The sequence below is a fragment of the Elephantulus edwardii genome, unplaced genomic scaffold (genome assembly GCF_000299155.1).
Source record: "Elephantulus edwardii isolate Elephantulus edwardi_28Jun2011 unplaced genomic scaffold, EleEdw1.0 scaffold00124, whole genome shotgun sequence".
Lineage (NCBI taxonomy): Eukaryota > Metazoa > Chordata > Mammalia > Macroscelidea > Macroscelididae > Elephantulus > Elephantulus edwardii.
In genome coordinates, this window is record NW_006399874.1 from 4,610,260 (window position 1) to 4,630,285 (window position 20,026).

Consider the following 20,026-nt stretch of genomic DNA (forward strand, 5'->3'; position numbering starts at 1 on the left):
AACAACAACAACAACTTATTTTCAAGGATTATAATCTGAGAATAAAGACACCACTAAAATATTTTTTTGTTTATTGAGTTGGAAGATTCCCTCTGATATTCTTCCATCAATCCATAAAGTGCCTGTTATTCCCAATTATTTCATGGGATATGGCATTCATACGCTGAGAACTCTATATTGTTTTTACATTAAATATCAGCATAATGCATATTAGGACTCTATGGATTCTTTAGGAAAGACAAGCTTCTCTCTTTTAATCTTGTGTTCTGTGAATATTAAAATTTTATTTGCAGTTCCATACTTTTTTGTCAGATATTATCTTGATGTTTATATTCCCTAATTGTTTTATTTTAATAAGTCACTGCAACCATGTTCGTTGAGTCCTGTTTTATGTACCTTCAAGTAGACTTTGGACTCATAGCGATCCTATGAATAAGAGCCCTCAGTCATTCCTTAACCTGAGCCAATCACATCATCACTGAGTCTCTGGCACACATCCCTCCTTTGCCATAATAACTGTGTCAGATCAAATCATTCAGAGTCTTCCTCTCCTGCATTGTTCCTCCATCATTCCAAGTGGATGTCCTTCTCCAAGGACTGGTTACTCCTGGCAACATGTCCAAAGTACACGAGTCAGAGCTTCAAAAAAATCCTTCTCTCCAACAAGAAACACGGTTCTTCACCCTCTCCACGACAGACCCGTTGGTTCTCTTGGCAGTCTGTAGTGTGCTCAATTATCTCCTCCAGCATCACAACTCAAAATCATCAATTCTTCTTCTGTCATCCCTAGTCATTGTCCACTGCCATATGCATAGTAAGCAATTGAGAAAACCATGGCCTAGACAGACCTTAATCTCTAGGCTGATATCATTGCTCTTTAGCACTTAGGAGAAGTCCCCGATAACAGATTTCTCCTAAAGCAACTCATCTTTTGATTTCCTGTCTGCTGGTGCCATGAGTGTTGATTGTGGATCTAAGCAAGACGGAATTACAAGGTTGTGTCATCTAACATAATGCCACGTTCTTCTTCATAAAGTCCAGCCTCCTGGATGATATATTCTGCATATAGATTGAAAAGTATGGGGAAAAAATATACATCCTTGACACATTGTCTGTTTTGAACCATGCTGTATTCCCTTGTTGTGTTTGGACAACAGCTTCCTGGTCTAGGTAGAGGTTTTGCACTACGACAAATCAAGTGTTCTGGGATTCACATTCTCAGAGTCAGCACAATTTGTTGTGACCCACACAGTCAAACCCCTTTGAATAGTCAATGAAATAGACATTCCTCTGGTACTCTCTTGGCTTTCAGCCAAAATCCATCTGACATTGGCAATTATATTCCTAGTGCCACAGACTCCTCTAAACCATACTTGTATTTCTGGCAGTTCTCTGTCAATGTATTGTTTCACTCATTTTTAGATAATCTTCAACAATATTTTATGTGTGATACTAGTGATATTGTTGCATGAATTTCACACTCTGTTTGATAGTGACCCTCTATAAGTGTTCTGAGTCTTTAATCTCATCAGTGGAAGAGTACCCATTTTTCTCCCTCAGAGTCACTGGTGGATTTGAAAAATTGAAGACATGCACCACAGCTTGGCAGAGACTAACGTCCCCTTCCAAGAATTAGCTATGTGATTTTTTTTCTATGAATAAAAATATTGGACTCAGGAACTACCAAATTAAATACAGCATTGATCATTTCTTTTTTTTTTATTTCTACCAGGTTGATTGACGTGGTGACTGCTGCAATGGGCTCTAGTGTGTCAGGAAGTGTGACGATGGCATAGGATAAAACAGGGTTCAGATCCTTTGTTCATAGTATTGCTATGAGTAGTACTCAACTTGATGGCACCTACCAACAACAACAATAACAACAATGTGTATGAGTGTACAAACAATATAAACATCACTGAACATTCCATATATATTAGAGTGTTCATTTCTATTGGTTCCTAAATTGGAACATAATAATTTTTCTCAACCAGTTGCTTACCATGAATCTAATCACATAATCACCTATACTCTGTTTTGACAACTAAAAAAATTCACATTAGTAATCTTATCTTTCTTCTTTGAAGTCATCATTGGTTATCACTATTAAAGATTTCTAAAGTATCTGTAAAACTGTCACAATAAAGAATTGTTCTTCAATTAAAGATGTGTCATGTAATAGGCCATTGGATCACTTGTCACTCATAGTATCTCTGTGTACAACAGCTCTGAATCCTGCTCTATCATGAGCCAATTTCATTGTCTCTGACATTCTTTTCCCCATTACTCCAGTCAGTAAGTCAAACCATTTCATCCTGGGTATTCCTCTCTTGCACTATCCCTCCACATTTCCAAGCATTGATGTCCCTCTCCAAGGACTGTTCCTTCCTGGCAACATCCCAAAGTATATGAGACAGAGATTCAAAATTCTTGCCTCCAAGGAGCAGTCTAGTTTCACCCTCATTAGGAGAGATCTGTTTGTGATCTTATCGGTCTATATATGTTCTATACTCTTTTTTTAAGCATCACAACTCAAAGGCCTTGATTCTTCTTCTATCATCCTTAGTCGTTGTCTAATTCTCTGATGCATAGCACGTAATAGCAAAGACTATGATCAAGTGCACCTTACATCATTGCTTTTCAATGCACTGAAGAGGTCCCTGACAACAGACTTTTCCTAATAAAATTCATTTTTCAATTTCCTGGCTACTAGTATCAAGAGTGTTGATTGTGGAACCAAGCAAGTTGAAATTGGTAACAATCTCAATTTCTTCTCTTTGAAGTCCTAAAATTAGAGAATATTCTATGTGCAACCTTTAGTACAAATCAGGATACAAATTTTTATTATTGCTTCTCTTGAGATTGTTCACAGCTTCAGTTTGCTTGGCTCCACGGTCAACACTCTTGACACCAGTAGCCAGGAAATCATAAAACGTATTGTGATGGGAAAGTCTGTGGTTAGGGACCTCTCCAAAATACTCAAGAGCAACAGTGTCTCTCTGGAGACTAAGGTCTGCCTGATACAGGCCATGGTTTTTGCAATCACTTGTTATGCATCAGAGAGTTGGACAATGACTAGGGAAGATAGAAGGAGAATTGACGCCTTTGAGCTGTGGTGCTGGAGAAGAGTATTGAATGTACCATGGACTGCCAAGAAAACAAACAGATTCATCATAGAGAGGATTAAACCAGGCTGCTCCTTGGAGGCAAGGATTCTGGGGCTTCATCTGACATTCTTTGGGCATGTTGTAAGGAGAGACAGGTCTTTAGAGAGGGACATCATGCTGGGTAGAGTGGAGGAACAGTGCAGGAGGGGAAGACCCTCTATGAGGTCATTGATTCAGTGACTGGGGTAATCGGGATGGGTGTGTCAGAGGCAATTAGATTGGCACAGGATAGAGCACGGTTTAAGGCTGTTGTACATGGGGTCGCTATGAGTTGCAAACGACTCGACGGCACATAACAACAACAACAACAACAATGTGCCAACTAAGAACAGACTAACTCTCTTTTAAAGTTAATTAATATGGCTTTTATTTATGGTTGTAAAGGTTAATGTTTAAATATTTTGCCTGAGCCAATATTTTAATCTAATTTTTATAATTGCTCCTTAGAATTTCCATTTCAAGAATCAAGTTTTCCACTCTATTATTTAACTTAGTTTTTTTAAATTAAATATCTAAATTTTAGATTTTAAGTTATCTTTAGCCATACCTCTAAGTGCATTTAGTATACAAACAAGCACTAATATATACAGTTTTTAAGCTATTATTTTCCAAAAACATGGTTGTAAATGATGGTTTAATATTTCAGAAATCTTTTTCCTTAGGGATAATTAGAGAAACATTGAAACATCTTACAAAAGACCTGAATATCAAAGAATTGATGTCTTTGAATTGTGCTGGCAAAAAATATAAAATATACCATGGACTTTCAAAAGAATAAACCAATTTGGCTTGGAAGAGTACAGCAAGAATATTACTTAGAAAAGAGGATCGTGGTCTACTGCTAAGAAGCTGCACTGCAATTCCAAAGTCTTCAGATCAAACCCACCAGCTACTCTGAGAGAGAAAGATAGGAAATCAATTCCCCTGTGATGAACTGCCTCTAAAATCACACTAGAAGGTTCACTACGCATCAGTCACCTCTGGATGGTACACAACAACCCAATTATATTGGGAGGCATCAGTCTCAGGAGAAAAAAAATATGCTTGGTTGGGTAAGTACAAGAATAGGAATAAAGGGAAGGTCCTCAGTGAAATGAATTGACATATTAACTGGAACAAAAGGCTTAAGCACAGTAGAAATTGTGAAAACGTGTCACATCTGGCAGGGTTTCGTTCTGTCATACAAAGGCTTGTTTAGTTTGAGTTGGATCAGACTAAATGGCACCTAACAACAACAACATGGTTGGAAACTATGTGGCTATTTGGTTCAAAGTAAAATGACTTTTGGAGAAGTATTTTAAAAGAAAGAACTTTATAATGTTTTTTGGACATTAAGCAATATTCTGACAAAGCAGCATTTGACGACTTGAATACAAATGAATCAAACACATAAGGATTGAATTTTCCTTGATGTATAAGTGGGTTTGAGTAGAAAGAAAAAGAGTCATTGGCAAAATTCCTTCTGTGTATTGCCAAACCTAAAATATCTTTGAAAACAAGGGTTTTTTAAAAAAGAAATTCTAATCAACCCAAAGTCTTACCTTTGTTTTTCCATGCCTAAACGATTTAAAAACCAAGATTGGAAAATAATTTAGTAAGAAGATTTTAAACTATATTTCATCAAATGATGGAAAAGTATAGTGTTTGGTTGTGGGACAAAAGTCGAAGCATTAAAAGCCAGGTCATATTTACTGTGTAATTAACTGTGTTTCCTATGCTGGAAAGAATAATGACTAGTATGAATTTATTATAGTGTTAATAAAAACTTATTAAATAAAATAATTAGTGTAAATTTATAACTTAAGAAACCAAAAATGACCCAATTTATCTACTCTTATCATAAATTATGAAGCAGACCAAAGCTTATTCTCTGGCTATAAAAAACAAAAAAATACATACATCAATACAGACGTTTGTTAGGCACCACAAGAAATTCTTTAAGTTCTTTCAAACTTATATTGCCCTTTTGGAATCTTTAGATTTTGCCACGAAGGAGTAAAATATTTTCTCTTTAATTTTTTAAATCATGTGTTTGCTTTGTTTTACTAGAACAAGCATATAACTTTCAATGAATCATCTATTCAACATAAAAATATCAATAAATTTGCTTTAAATTCATTAAAGTGTTGCAGTTCATTTGTCAAATTTCTAAAAAGAGTTTATCACAAATGAACATATTTCTACACGTTTTCTGAGAAATCATAATGTTCCTTTTGATTTCAACAGTCTTTTGATCCAAAAATATAATTAGGGCACTTTGCTATTTTTTCTTTGCAGGGGCAGGATAAATAAAATTTAATAATATCTGTCACTGACTTTCCTCTCACCTTATGATTGAAACTATTTTAACTACTGCAGTATGATTTTCTCTGTAAAATTCTGTTCACACAGTTGAAAGCTTTTAAATATTCACTAAAATTCTGCTAAAAATATTACCAGTATTCTCTGCTTTCAACAAAATTCGCCTAACATCAGTCATGAGATCCTTTATTTTGTATCTGTTTTTGAATTTACATTGAATTTTTGATAGTTTCTTTTAGATGGACTGTTGGAATCAATTAAAAAACTGTCTTACTAAAAATTTTATTGTGTATAATATTAATGATATTGCTAAGTAATTTTTGCAGTCAGTTAGATAACTTCCCCAGGAGGATAGCCAGGTAAATGATTTTCAAAATTCTTGTCATAGACCAATCAGTACTTCTTGGCATTTGATTTCTCTGTTAAATCACCTTGATTAATATTCCACTACTTTTTTTAAGCCTTGTTTTTTGTCAATGTCTTCAATTCAGCTTGGGTTTCTTCCTGATTCTTGTTTATATTCTTCCTGAAATGACTGAGCAGTGATCAACTATTTTTTTTTTTTTTAGTTTAGTGACTCTACATATTCCTCCCATCTTGTTTTGATGCTTTGTGCATATTTCAAAATTGTGCCCAATTGTTAGTATTACAACACATCATCAAGTTGACAGCTCATAGCAATCCTATGAATAATGACTTTGAACCCTAACCAATCCTGACCCAACCTCACCATGTCTGACACATTTGACCCATCACAACAGTCACTGTGTTAAATCATCTCAACTGTGCTGACTGACCCTCTACCCTTCCAAGTATGATGTCTTTCTTCAAGGATTAGTTCCTCCTTGCAACATGGCCTAAGTACGTGAGACAGAGTTTCAAAATCCTTGCCTCCAAGATGCAACCTGGTTTTACCTTCTCCAGGACAGATCTATTTGTTCTCTTGGCAGTCAGTGGTATGTTCAATACTCTTCTCCACCATCACAGCTCAAATATATTAATTTTTTCTGTCATCCTTAGTCATTTTCCAGCACTCTGAAGCATTACAAATAATTGAGAAGGTCATGGCCGGGATCAGTCACACATTACTCTCCAGACTCATATCTTTCCTCTTCAGTATGCTGGAGAAGTCCCTGACAGAAAACTTTACCAAACAAGTTGTCTTGTGATTTCCTAGCTGCTGGTTCCAAGAATGCTGATGGTGGATCTGAGAAAAATGGAATTGATAGGATTGATAACAATCTCAATCTCTTCTCTATCTATCATGATGCTGCCAATTAGCCCAGTGGTAAGAATCATTGTTTTCTTTATGTTTAGATGCAAATCTACATTGAAGACTGCAATTCTTGACATTTTGAAGCAAATGCTTCAAGTCCTCTTCAATTTCATTCACCAAGGTTCATCATCTGCATAAAACAGGTTGTTGTTGGGTCTTTCTCCATTCCCAATGTTATAATCTTCATAAAGTCCCACCACTCAAATGACCTGTTCCTCATATATATTGAAAGGTATGGAGAAAGGGTACATTTCTGATGCATTCTTTTCTTGATTTGGAACCATAACTGTTCCCTCATTCTGTTTGGACATCAGCTTCCTGGTCTAAGTAGCACATGAATATAATCAAGTTTTCTGAAATTACTCAAATAAATGGAAAGTTTTCCCATAGAAACATTCAATATTGAAATTCAAGGCTTGAATCTATCTCTTCAGATTTTTAAACTTGAGATATGCCAAGTGTAATCTTCCCTTTTGATCTTTTCATTCAGATCTTTGCACATTTCTTTATAATGGTGTATCTTCTCAAACTATTTTCTGCACACTGCTTTTACTACTTTATTTCCTCCATATGTTCAAGATCAAGGTTTAGAATCACTATCATTTTTGGTCTTTTCTTATTTATTGGTTTTCTTAATGATCTTTTGCTTTCTTCTGTGTGATGTTATGTTATCCTGTATTTGTCTGGCCTTTTGTCATTAGTTTTCACTGCATCAAATCTATTATTAAGATGGTCTCTAAATTCACTCTAGAGTGAGAAATGTTCAAAGTAATGTTATTGATCTAGTAGACTTGTTTTTACTTTTTCAGATTTCTTTGGAAGCTACACATGAGCAATTAGTAGTCTATTCCACTGTCATCCCTCTCCTTGTTCTGATTGTTGATATCGAGCTTCTCAGTCCACTCTCTATATATTTAGTCAGTTGGAGTAATATGTGATCTATCTGGTGAGGTCTAGTTCATAAAGCTACAGTTTATGGTGTGGAGAAAATGGGAATTTCCAATGAAGTATTCATTGGTTTTGCAAAATTTTATCCTGTGATCTCTGGAGTTATTTATACCATCAAACTGTATTTTCCAGGTATGGATATTTTTTCTTTTTATTTCAAAACTTTTCCTTTTAACCACCTGTAATTATCAACCCATCTTGATTATATATTTCACAAGTTTTGGACTTTATACATTTGTTAAAATCAAGACAGTATTCAATTTTGGCTTTGGGTTTATTTGTAAATTTGAATAATAGTCATATTTGCTGGACTTCCTCAGAAACTCTGAATATTATCCAATCCCTGAAAACATTATACTATAGGACAGATCTCTTTTATTATTTTAAAAATGTTCTTTTTAACAATGAATGTAATGTCATTCCTTTTCCATTTTTTATTACTTAAATAAAAACTCAACTCATTGCTGTCAACCCATAGCTGATCTTCCAGTGGTTTTAAGAAGCTGTAAATTACATGGGAGGTGATTGCCCATCATTTTCTCATGGAGCAACTGGTGGATTTGAACTTCCTACCTTTGGGTTGTCAGTACAAATCTTTACCCACTAAGCCACCATAGCTCCCTACTTGAGTAATAGATCACATGATTATCTGTCCAATATCTCTCCATTTCAGCTCACCAATGCCCAGGATAATGATTGTTATGTACTTCTTTACGTTTTCTTGTGGCTTCCCATTTTCCTACATTCATATTTTATATCTTTCAGGCTCTAATTATTAATGAATGTTTGTAGTTGTCACTTCTCATTTTGTGTCTTGCCAAAATTGCATAGTTGTTGTTATTGTTAAAAATAAGCGACTGGAATGCAACAGTTGGGAACAGAGAAAAAATAATCAGCAGTGAGAAAACATGGACTCGGTGACAGAAATGAAGCTGGAGATAGAATGATTGAATTTTGCACAATGACTTATTCATTGCAAATAAGTTTTATAAGAAACAAACTCAGGTTATGCACATGTATTTCACCTGATGGTTTGCATAGGAATCAGACTGATTATATCTGCAGAAGGAAACACTGGAGAAGGTCAATATCAGCTGTGAAAACTGGGCCAGGAGCCGATTGTGGAACAGACCACCAACTACTCATACGCAAGTTCAAGCTGAAGCAAAGGAAAATTACACCAAAAGCACGGGAATCAAAATATGACCTTGAGTCTATCCCACCTGAATTTCAGAACCATCTCAGGAACAGGTTTGAGGATTTGAACACTAATGAGTCAAGACCAGATGAATTGTGGGAGGATATAAAAAGCCAAGAGTAGCATCCAGGAAATTGCATAGAGCATCCAGAAAACTTTACTCTAGCCTTGGCATTAAGAATTAAGCTCTCCCTCAATTATACTTTGAGTATGTTCCAACCTAAGGAGCTCATCTTCTGGTTTTATAACAGATAATGATCTACTACCACTCAAAAGCTTATCATTGACAAATTTTCTTAGGCAGAGATCTTGGCAATCTCTTTCTGAGTCTTTCTTAGTCTGGAAGTTCTGCTGAAACCCATCCACCACAGGTTAAACTGGTTGAATGCATTATCTGACAACTTTGAAATTCAAGAATTTTACTACTTACTGGCCAACACTGTTGTTGTTTGGTGCTACGGAGTCAAGTACAACTCATAGCAACCCTACTACAAAAGGCCTTAACCCTTTCCTATCCCATGCCTACAAAGGGGGGGGGGGATCATCAAAATACTGTATATAAACTGTTATATTGAAAACTTAACCTTTATGTCAAAGAATTGGGTATATTTATAGATTGACTCAGTGACTGGGGGAAAGCAGGTAGTAAAGAAAAAAGAATAGGGTATATTTATGAAGAGGAAACAATTTATTTTAGACTCAAAGGAAACAAAAACTTTGTTAAATACTATAATACTTTAGCAAATACTTTGTATAATACAAATTAAAAGAAAACTGTCTTTCAAAATACAAGGGTAATAAATTGTAGAGGGTATAAAACTCAAAATATAGAGTCATTGCCAGAGAGAGAAACAGAAAGAAATTGAAAGCAAAATAGAAATTACATTATATAGCTGGAAATGGGAAGAGAAAAGCAAGACAAGTGAACAGCAACAACAAAATCCTCCAGAATGTTTAGATAGGGTGAGAAGGATGGATTTTAAAAGAAAAAAAGATTGATCGTATTTCTTCTTAAGACTCAAGTTGTTTTGTTAGTTATTTCCAGCACATCCCTAAGGAAAAGTCTGAGAGAAGCACATACCACTAATTCACTTTTTCTTATTTGAGCCAGATATGAGGGTGAAAACGATATACTCTCCCTTCACAGTACCAATTTTCCAGTCACATTTCTGACCATAAATGTACAGTGGTTTAACGTCATAAAAATTCTTGGAAGATTATTTAAAGAAGTCTTCTTCTGGGTCAAAAGTTATAATGCTTGAACTCTGAAGATCCTCAATGATAAACTCAAAGCCATAATTAGAAAATAACTTATAATTTTAATAGTTTATAATGAATTCAAAAAGTCAACATTATCATGAAAGCCTATGGAAAAGTCTGGGTTTAGAGGGAAAACTCTAACACACTGCCTATGACAGACACATGCAGTCAAAATTTTCTTTTTCTAGATTGAAATATTGAAATATCGGGTTCATAAAATCTTCACTAGATTAATTCTATAATATACTCAATTTATGTCTGTCAACTTTATTTATTGGTGATTATGATATTAACCTTAGGTTTTGAAACTGGTTACAGAAAAAACAATAATATTTGAAGTCCTATTTTATGAGCCCATTTAAAAGAGATCCAAGCAAGATTTAACTTTCACTTAATCTTTAATTTGTTAAATGGTGTTGTGGTTGTAGTTAAGTGCAATCGAGTTGAATGAAACTCATAGAGACCCTATGAACAATAGATCTAAACTCTGTCCTATGCTGCACCATCCTTATCATCTTCAACACATTGGAGTCCATTGCCACAGACTCTGCATCAATCCATCTCACTGAATATTTTCTTCTACTTCTTTCTGACTCTCTACATTTCCAAGCGTGATGTCCTTTTCCAAGTTAACAGCCTTTTCTAACAAAATATCTAAAATAGGTGAGATGAAGCCTCACCAACTTTGTCTCCAAGGAACATTCTAGTTGAACTTTGTCCAATACATACCCGTTTGTTATTTTGGCAGTCTGTGGGATGTTCAACACTCTTCTCCAACACCACAACTCAAATGTATAGATTCTACTTTTGTTATCCTTATGCATTGCCCAACTTTCAGATCTATAGCAAGTGATTGGAAATATCATAGCTTGAATTAGGCGCACCTTAGTCTTTAGACTGACATCATTGCTCTTCGGGACTTTAGCGAGATAACCAACATCAGACTGTCCCAGTGCTGCACATCTCCTCATCTCCTGTCTGCTAGTACCAAGAGTTTTAAGTACTGTAGAGCCAAGTAAGATGAAATCATTGATAATTTTAACCTTTTCTCCAGCTATCATGATATTGTCTAGTGATGAAGATTTTTGGTGTAGTATTTTTTGTTTTTTGTTTAATATTGAGATGTGGTCTATTTAAAAGGCTACAGCCCCAGTAGCTTCAGGCCTGCCTTACTTCTGCAAGCAAGGTTGTATCATTCTGCATAATGCAAGTTGTTGATGAGCCTTCCTCTGATTCTAATACTACAAGCTTCTTAGGTCCAGCTTCTGGAATGATTTGCACAACATATAGGTTAAAAAGGTATGGAGAGAGGACATAGGCCTGAACACATCTTTCCCAATTTTAAGCCATGAAATATTCCTCTGCTCTGTTCTTACAACAGCAAGTTCTTGGTTTAGATATAAATTTCATATAGGAATAGTTAAGTGTTCTGGTATTCTCATTTTTCTTAAGATTAACCATATCATCCACACAGTCAAATGCCTTTGTATAATCAATAAAGCATAAAAAGACATTTTTCTAGTATTCTCTGATTTCATCCAGAATGAATTTTATCCCTGGTGCCATGGCTTCTTCTAAATGTAACATGAACTCAAGGTAGCTCTCTCTCAATGTACTGTTCTAGAAATTTTGGCATAACCTTCAGCAATATTATGCTGTGTTTGATATTCATGATGTTTGGTAATTTCCACATTATGTTGGATGAAACAAATATCAATCTTTTTCTAATCAATTAATCATTTCCAAATTTTCTGGGGCAGACTAGTGAGCAAGTCCAGGGCTGCATCTGTTATTTGAAACATATCAATATTTATCACACTGATTCCTGGGGCTTTATTTTTTTGTCAGTGCCTTCATTGCAATTTGCATTTCTTTTTTCTTTCTCTTGATCATAGGGTAAGTCCTGAAATATCTTAGTGTCAGTGAATTCTTTGTGGTGCAGTGATTATCTCCACCTTTTAAAAATGCTTCCTGGATCATTCAAGACTTTTGCCTATACCATCTTTCAGTATTGCAATTTGAAGCTTGAATTTGTTTTTCAGTTCTTTCAGCTTGAGAAAAGCTGAGTAAGATCTTCACCTTTATATTTATATTAAATATATTTATACTATATATGTGTGTATGTATATGTGTGTGCATATATATTATTACTTCCCCTTTATATTATCCAGCTCCAGTTCTGTGCATATTCTGTTATGATATTTTGATTTTTCATCTCGAGCTGTCCTTTGAAATTATCTGTTCAGCTATTTTACTTCAGCATGTCTTCCCTTTGATTTGGCTTCTTGAGGTTCTAGTGCAATTTTCATAGTCTCTTCTGACACACATTCTGGTGATTTTTTCCTTTCTCCTTTATCTTTATAATGACTTTTTGCTCTTTTCATGGATGATATATCTAGTGTCATCTCAACACCTTATCTGGTTGTAGATTATCTGGTTTTTAATGTCTTAAGACTTTCCGTAAAATGATTTTAAAATTCAAGGGGACAGACTCAAGGTAACAGTTGTTATTGTTGTGTATCGTTGAGTTGGAATTGACCCATACCTGATTCTGGCAGGTTTTCATAGGCAGTTAATCGTCTAGGAGGAAATTGCCCATCCTTTTTCTGGCTTTGAACTGTGTGCCTTCAAAATTACAGCACAGCTTCTTGCCACTAGGCCAACAGAGTTCAACAGTACTAATAGTACTAACCTAAAAATCCCACTGCCTTAAACTCACAGTAAATTCTTCAGTTGCCTTCTGCCTCACAGTAACCATCCATTGGTTTTCCAAGTCTGTAAGTTCTTACTGGACGGGAGAGAGGATTCAAATCACTGGCATTTCTTTAACAGCCTAACATGTATGACACCATATTAACACAAACGCCTATATTGATAGTACAAACCAAAATAAATCCACAACTCATTGCTGTCAAGTTGGAACTGACTCACAGCTGATTCGACCGCTAGTTTTCAGAAGCTGCAAATTAAACGGAAGGGGATTATTCACCTTGGTCCTTTGAAGGCACTGGTGGATTCAAATAGCCAGAGATGTGCCACCTTTGGATTAGCAATGCGCCTCCTCTATTAACAATTGTTGTTGTTACATATTGTTGATTTAAAACTGACTGACAGCTGACACTCCAGTGGATTTTCAGAGGCCAAAAAAGTGCATAGAAGATTACCTCTCTTTCTCTCATTAAGCAGCTGGTGGATTTGAACCATGTTCCTTTGGTTGTCATTGTGGGTTATCTTCTCTCATGCAATTGATTAACTGCCTTTGAAAGCCCAACGGAAGGTCAACTATGGGTGAGTTCTGACTCAACGGTACACAACCACAACCAACTAGAGCTCCGTCCTATCAACAGTAACATTACTAATAAGTAGTAACAACATATGCTGTTATTATTGTTAATTGCTGTTGAGTCGAGTATAGTGATCCTATGAACAACAGATCTGAACCTTATCCTATCTTATACCATCTTCACAATGCCTGATATACTCAAGTCCATTGCCACAGTCACTATGCCAATCTACTTGGTTGATGGTCTTCCTCTCCTCTGCTGTCCCTCCCCGTTTCCAAACATGATGTGCCTCTCCAAGGAATAACCTCTCCCAAAAGTGTGCTCAAAGTACATGAGATGAAGCTTTATCATTTTTATATATAGGTTTTCAAAAACACTTAAAAGTAGGATTAGTATATACTTCTTTATACCTCATGGCCTAATAATAAATTTATGTTTAATCAATGCATTTATAAATTTAGTACACTAACATAGTGCCCCATCTTGTGGAATGTGCTAACGTATATATCATATGTGCAAAATATATATTTGTTAAACCACACAAAAATAACCCTCAATTTTCAGCTGTCAAAATAAGTCCCACAAGAAATATCGAATTCAGAGCTTACCATCCCCTGTTTCTGCACAGAGCTGTAAGCCCAAATTGTTCTGTGGATTAATCACCCAATGATTGCTGGTCACTGTGATATCAAAGACGAGCCAACCCACATCTAAAGCTTGAGCCTTTCTTGTGTCTATCAGGAACAGATCTGCATCCCTAAAGGGAAAAAGAGTAGGAAAAGAGTTAGGGGTTTGAATTAATAACAATTTCCTACACTTAACTGAAAACATGCAAAAAACACTCTCTAAAATAACAGGAGTTAATTAAAAAATGCAAGGAACAAGTGACTCAACTGATGAGTAATAAGATACAGAACCTTTTATTGTTAGGCTCCCAATTCAAACCCGATGCCTATTAGTAATATCTGAAAGTAATTTTCGTTTTCCTCCTTCTCATTGACATCTACAGATACTAGACGTGGTCTTTTTTTTTTTTCTATAATTATATTTTATTAATTTTCATAAACATTTACAGAGATTTTGGGCTTCCACTCATTCATTGTTGCACTATTCTCTCTACCCTCCTCCCAGTTTGTTCTTGTCCAAATGCCACAGTGCTTGTCAAAGCCAGTTCTGATTAATCTTCTTTGTCAGTGTGTCCTTTGCCATTCCCTATCACTCCTCCCTGAGAGAGACTTCACCCTGAGTCATAAGGAAAAGGGGACGGCGTATTCTCTTAGCTACTTCCTGCTGAAAAGGGACGCTGTGGGTTTCAGGGTGAAGATCTTCTCTCACTACTCTAAAGGGCCCCTTTGGCAGTAGGAAACACATAGACTATTATGGAGATTGATTTTGGAATTCAGATGCACTCTTATTGATTGTGCTTGGCTGTACATGTACATATCCTTCAAGATGTATCATGGGGGTGTTGCAACCTAGAAGACACAAATTTGACTAACAAGTTATAAGTACATGAGTCCAAAAATTATAGACGTGGTCTTAATTTGGTCCTTGGTAGTCAAGTGTTCCCTGAACTCACAGTCTCAAAGTCTGGTACATTGGCAGAGGACTGAATAGAACGAGAAATGAAAGCTCATCAAGTTCAGATCCCTGTGGCTCGTCAAAGAGATGGAGCACAAAGCAAGATGTGATGAAAATCTGCTTGGATGATTCTATTGTTGTTAAGTGCCATCAAGTTGACTTAGACCCTCAGCAACCCTATGAATGACTCTTGAAAACTTGCCCTAGCTTGTGACACCCTCACAATCTCTGCTATACTCAAGGCCAGTGTTAGTGCTCTATTTTTATTGTCTATTTTATTATGTAAATATGAAATGCAAAGAAAAGATCATTAAGGGAGTCATTGTATTCAATAATTATTAATCCTATAAATTGAGCAGCAGACTATACCTAGTACTGATTTCTCAGCTTCTTCACTTAATAAGGCTTCTGAGGATAGCAATAGCTATGAATGTGAACCTGAATGTTTTAAGAATATCTCCACGGTGTTACTGGCATTAACACTCATAAAAATAATTCTTTTTCACACTTGAATAGTTTATTCCACTTTATGCTACACATCTCAGTCAGCCTCTCTGGTCATCACAGTGTTCACACAGTCAAACTATGAAGGCACTGTCAGTGTGGGCAGGTGTTCATGGTCTTCCTCTTCCCAAGACAGACCCATACTTTTGAACACACTGACTGTCAACCTAAGAAATTAACGGTGATTCTCCTCATGGCACCGTGCTCAAGGAGACCAGCCAACCACTAAGTTGACTTTTGACTTATACTAAAACATCTTCATCCCAGAAGGGCCAACCAGAATTTTTAAAGGAACTGACACATCTTCCAGATTTTATTCCCACCATAGCTCAAACTTCTTCCCATCCAACACCATTAGAGAGCATTCCCAAAGCCTAATTTATTGAAATGGATTTTTTTTCTACAACATTGTCTCTGAACAAGGAACCTGAAAATGAACATGTGATCATGAAATTCATTCACGCAGATGAAGAATTGTCCAGGAGATGCAAATCTAATAAGGAAAATGCTGCTCTGTACCGCCAAGTCAGAACTGATTCATAGCAGAGGCAATGAGGACCATCTTTGTCCTGCAGAGTGGCAGGTGGATTTGAATTGTATGCCTTCAGGCTGGCAGAACAATTCCTTACCACTAGGCTACCAGAGCTCCCTGATATTTAAATAAAAACTGGGTATACTAGCTTGAAAGCAAACAAGTGTTCATTATATTTAGCATATATTATGGACTGAATTGTGCCATGCCTCCCATTAAAATATATGTTGGAATCCCTACATATAAGTAGAACTGAATTTTAAGTTATATATAATGTCATATTATTATATGTAATAAAATATGTAACAAATCCTTTTCCATAATGAAGTTAATACAATGTAACAGCATATATCACTACTCATGGTATTCAGGAGCACTTCTCTTTGGTCCACTAATTTAAGGTCTCTAAAATGACCATGCAGTAGTAATAGCTACAAGATAAATAGGAACTTTGCATTCAAAAGAAAATGAAGTATGGCATGAAATTCCAGGAGATATTTAATATGTAGACCTGCTGTTGTTGTTATGTGTGGTCAAGTTGACTCTGATTCATAGTGAATCACTGTACAACACCTCTGAACTTTACTGCGTCCTGAGCCAGTGTCAACATCTCTGGCACACCTACCCCCATTACCCCGGTCAATGAGTCAATCCATCTCATCTAGGGTCTTCCTCTCTTACGCCGCCCCTCTACCCTTCAAACCATGATGTTCTTCTCCAAAGATTGCCCTCCCCTCCGCTTGTAACACTCTCAAACTACGTCAGATGAAGCTTCAAAATCCTTACTTCCAAGGAGCAATCTGGTTTCACCCTTTGCAGGACAAATCTGTTCTTTCAGTAATTTATTCAACACTCTTCTCCAGCAACACAGCTCAAGGGCATAAATTTGTCTTCTGTCATCCTTGGGCATTGTCCCCAGCTCTCTGATGGAGAGCAAGTAATTGCAGAGACCATGCCCTGGATTAGGTAATAGTGTATAGACCGAAATCATTGTTCTTCAGTACTCTGGAGAGGTCCCTGATAGCGAACTTTCCCAATGTAATTAGTCCTTTGATTTCTGCCTTCTGGTACCAGGTGTTGATTTTGGAGCCAAACAAGCTGAAGCTGTTAACAATCTCAATATCTTCAGTCTATCATGATGCTGCCAATTGGCCTGGTGGTGGAAATCTGTGTTTTCTTGATGCAGAGCTTCAATCCATATTGAAGGCTGCAGTCCTTGAGCTTCTGCAGCAAATGCCTTAGGCCCTCCTCAGTTTTAGCAAGCAAGGCTGCATATCTACATAATGCATGTTGTTGATGAGTCTTCCTCCTTTCCTGATGTCACACTCCTCCATATACAGCCCAGCCTCCCAGGGATGATCTGTTCTACATATAAATTAAAAACGTATGGAGATAGGATGCATACTTGGTGTACACATTTCCTAATTTTGAACCATGCAGTGTTATCGTGCTCTGTTCTGACAACTGCCTCCTGGTCCAAGTATAGGTTGCACATAAGCACAATCAAGTGTTCTGGGATTCACATTCTTCTCAGAGTTGTTAGCTACAGTTTGTTGTGATCCACAGTCAATTGCTTTTGCATAGTCAAAGAAACACATGTCCCTAGTGCCATGATCTCTTCTAAACTCAGCCTGCACATCTGGCAATTCTCTGTTGATGTTATCCAGTCATTCTTGGATACATTTCAGAAGATCTTGCTAGTATGTGATATTAATGATATTGTTCAATAATGTCCACACTCTGTTGAGTCACCTTTTTTAAGAATGGGAATAAATATGGATCTCATGCAGTCATTTGGCCAGGTGATTGTCCTCCAGATTTTCTGGAGCAACCTGGTGAGCACATCCAAGGCAGCATCTGTTGAAATATATCAATTGGTATGCCATTAATTCCTGAGGCTTTATTTTCTGCCAATTCCTCCAGTGTAACTTGAACTTCCTCCTTCATCACCATAGGCTCTTGATGATATGTTGTTCCCTCAAATTATTCCATGTCAGCCAAACCATTTTGGTATAGTGATTCTGTGTACTCCTTCCATCTTCACTTGTTGCTTTCTGGGTCATTCAGGATTCTGCCCATAACATCCTTAAGTATTGCAATTTGAGGCTTGAGATTGTTCTTCAGATCCTTTAGCTTTAGAAATGCTCAACAAATTCATGCCTTTTGATTTTCCAACTCCAACTTTTTGCATATTTCATTATAATATTTTGCTTTGTCTTCCTGTGTTGCCCTTTGAAATCAGTTCAGCTCCTTCACATCTTGACTTATACCCTTTGCTTTGGGTTCTTGGTGCTCTAATGCAATATTCAGAGTCTCTTTTGACATCCATTTTGGCCTTTTCTTCTTCCTCAGTCTTTGTATTGACCGTTTTCATCCTTCATGGATGATATTCTTGCTATCCTCCCACAGCTCATCTGGTCTTCGCTCATTACTATTCAATGCCTTTAACCTGCTCCTGAGATGGTCTTTAAATTTAGGCAGGTAGACTCAAGGTCAAACTTTGGTAGATTATATTTTATTTTCTTTAGCTTCAGTTTGAACTTGCACATGAGAAGTTGATGATCTGATCTATAATTGGCATCGGGCCTAGTTTTCACAGCTGATATTGAGCTTCTCCAGTGATTTTCCTCCCATATGTAATCAATCTGATTCTTGTTTAGGTTATCAGGTGAAGTCCATGTATATAGTTGCTATTTTTTTTCTTCTAAAAGGTGTTTGCAATTAATAAACCATTGATTGTATATAATTCTATCATTGTGATGATAGCCTGATTTTGTCACCAAGTCCATGTTCTCTCGCTGCCAATCCTTCTTCCTTGTTCCCACTTTTGCATTCCAGTCACCCATTATTAGTAATGTATCTTGGTTGCGTGTTTGATTGATTTCTGATTGCAATAGTCGGTAGAAATTATTTGTTTTCTCCTCTTTTAGTCTTGTTGTTGGTGCACAAATTTGAATGAAAGTGCAATCAACAGATCTTCCTTGTATACGTATGGATAGTAGTATACTGTCGCTCACAACATTGTATTTCAAGATGGATCTAGAAATAGTCTTCTTAACTGTGAAAGTGAGCCCATTTTTTTCTCACCTTTACATTTCCAGAATTGTAGATATGATTGCCTGATTCAAAATGTCCCATATCAATCCATTTTTTTACACCAGTGTCTAGTATGTCAATATTTATGCAATCTCCAATATTCCTACATTCCATATTTCACATTCCGATCACTAAGGTCTGTTTGCAATTGCTTCTCCTCTTTTGTAATTCCCGATACAAAGGCTCAGCCTCCTGTGCCATATCTGCTAGTCTGATCTAAGCATGTTCTAAGTGCAAGAAAAAGAACATCTTCTTGGACAGTCCTCAGTCAAGAAGGAACTAGTGAATAAATGTTACTCATTGTCAGTTCCCTGTATCTTTTTTTTAAAAGTGGCCTCGAGGAGGGTCTAGAGGTTGAAGTAACTTAAATTGAAAAGATAGCATAGATTATGCAAGTGCCATGCCTGCAAATGAAGGTGAGAAGGATTTGTCCTTTCGCCATCTCTTGATTCCCCACCATCTCTTGAGCATCCTGTACTAATTGTTGAAAAATATTTTGACCCTTAATTTTCAACTCAATTCATTGTCATTAGAGTCAGAAAAAAAACTCATAGTTTCACTGGGTTTCTGAAGCTGCAGATTAGTGATTTTTCTCCTGCAAATTAAAGTTATATACTCTAACATTATTTCAGAGCTGCTGTACATAGGGCCGATATGGGTCATAGATGACTTGATGGTGTATAAGAACAACAAAAAATTCTGGCATTTTTTTTTCTCAGCAATCCATCTGTATTGATGTAAGTGAGGCTTGTTGTTGTTGTTATGTGCCGTCGAGTCGTTTTCGACTCATAGCGACCCTATGCACAACAGCCCTAAACCCTGCTCTATCGTGCGCCAACCGCACTGCCTCTGACACACCCATCCCCATTACCCCAGTCA

The 20,026-nt window shown here is 36.5% G+C and overlaps 1 protein-coding gene across 2 annotated transcripts in view; it reads right to left on the minus strand.

The window, feature by feature from the left end:
• BMP5 (bone morphogenetic protein 5) overlaps window positions 1-20,026 on the minus strand; it is a 192,333-nt gene that overhangs the window by 74,215 nt on the left and 98,092 nt on the right. For both annotated transcript variants that reach the window (XM_006893141.1, XM_006893140.1), the window contains exon 3: window positions 14,043-14,191. In XM_006893141.1, coding sequence (XP_006893203.1) covers window positions 14,043-14,191 — 149 coding nt within the window. The remainder of the gene's footprint in view (window positions 1-14,042; window positions 14,192-20,026) is intronic.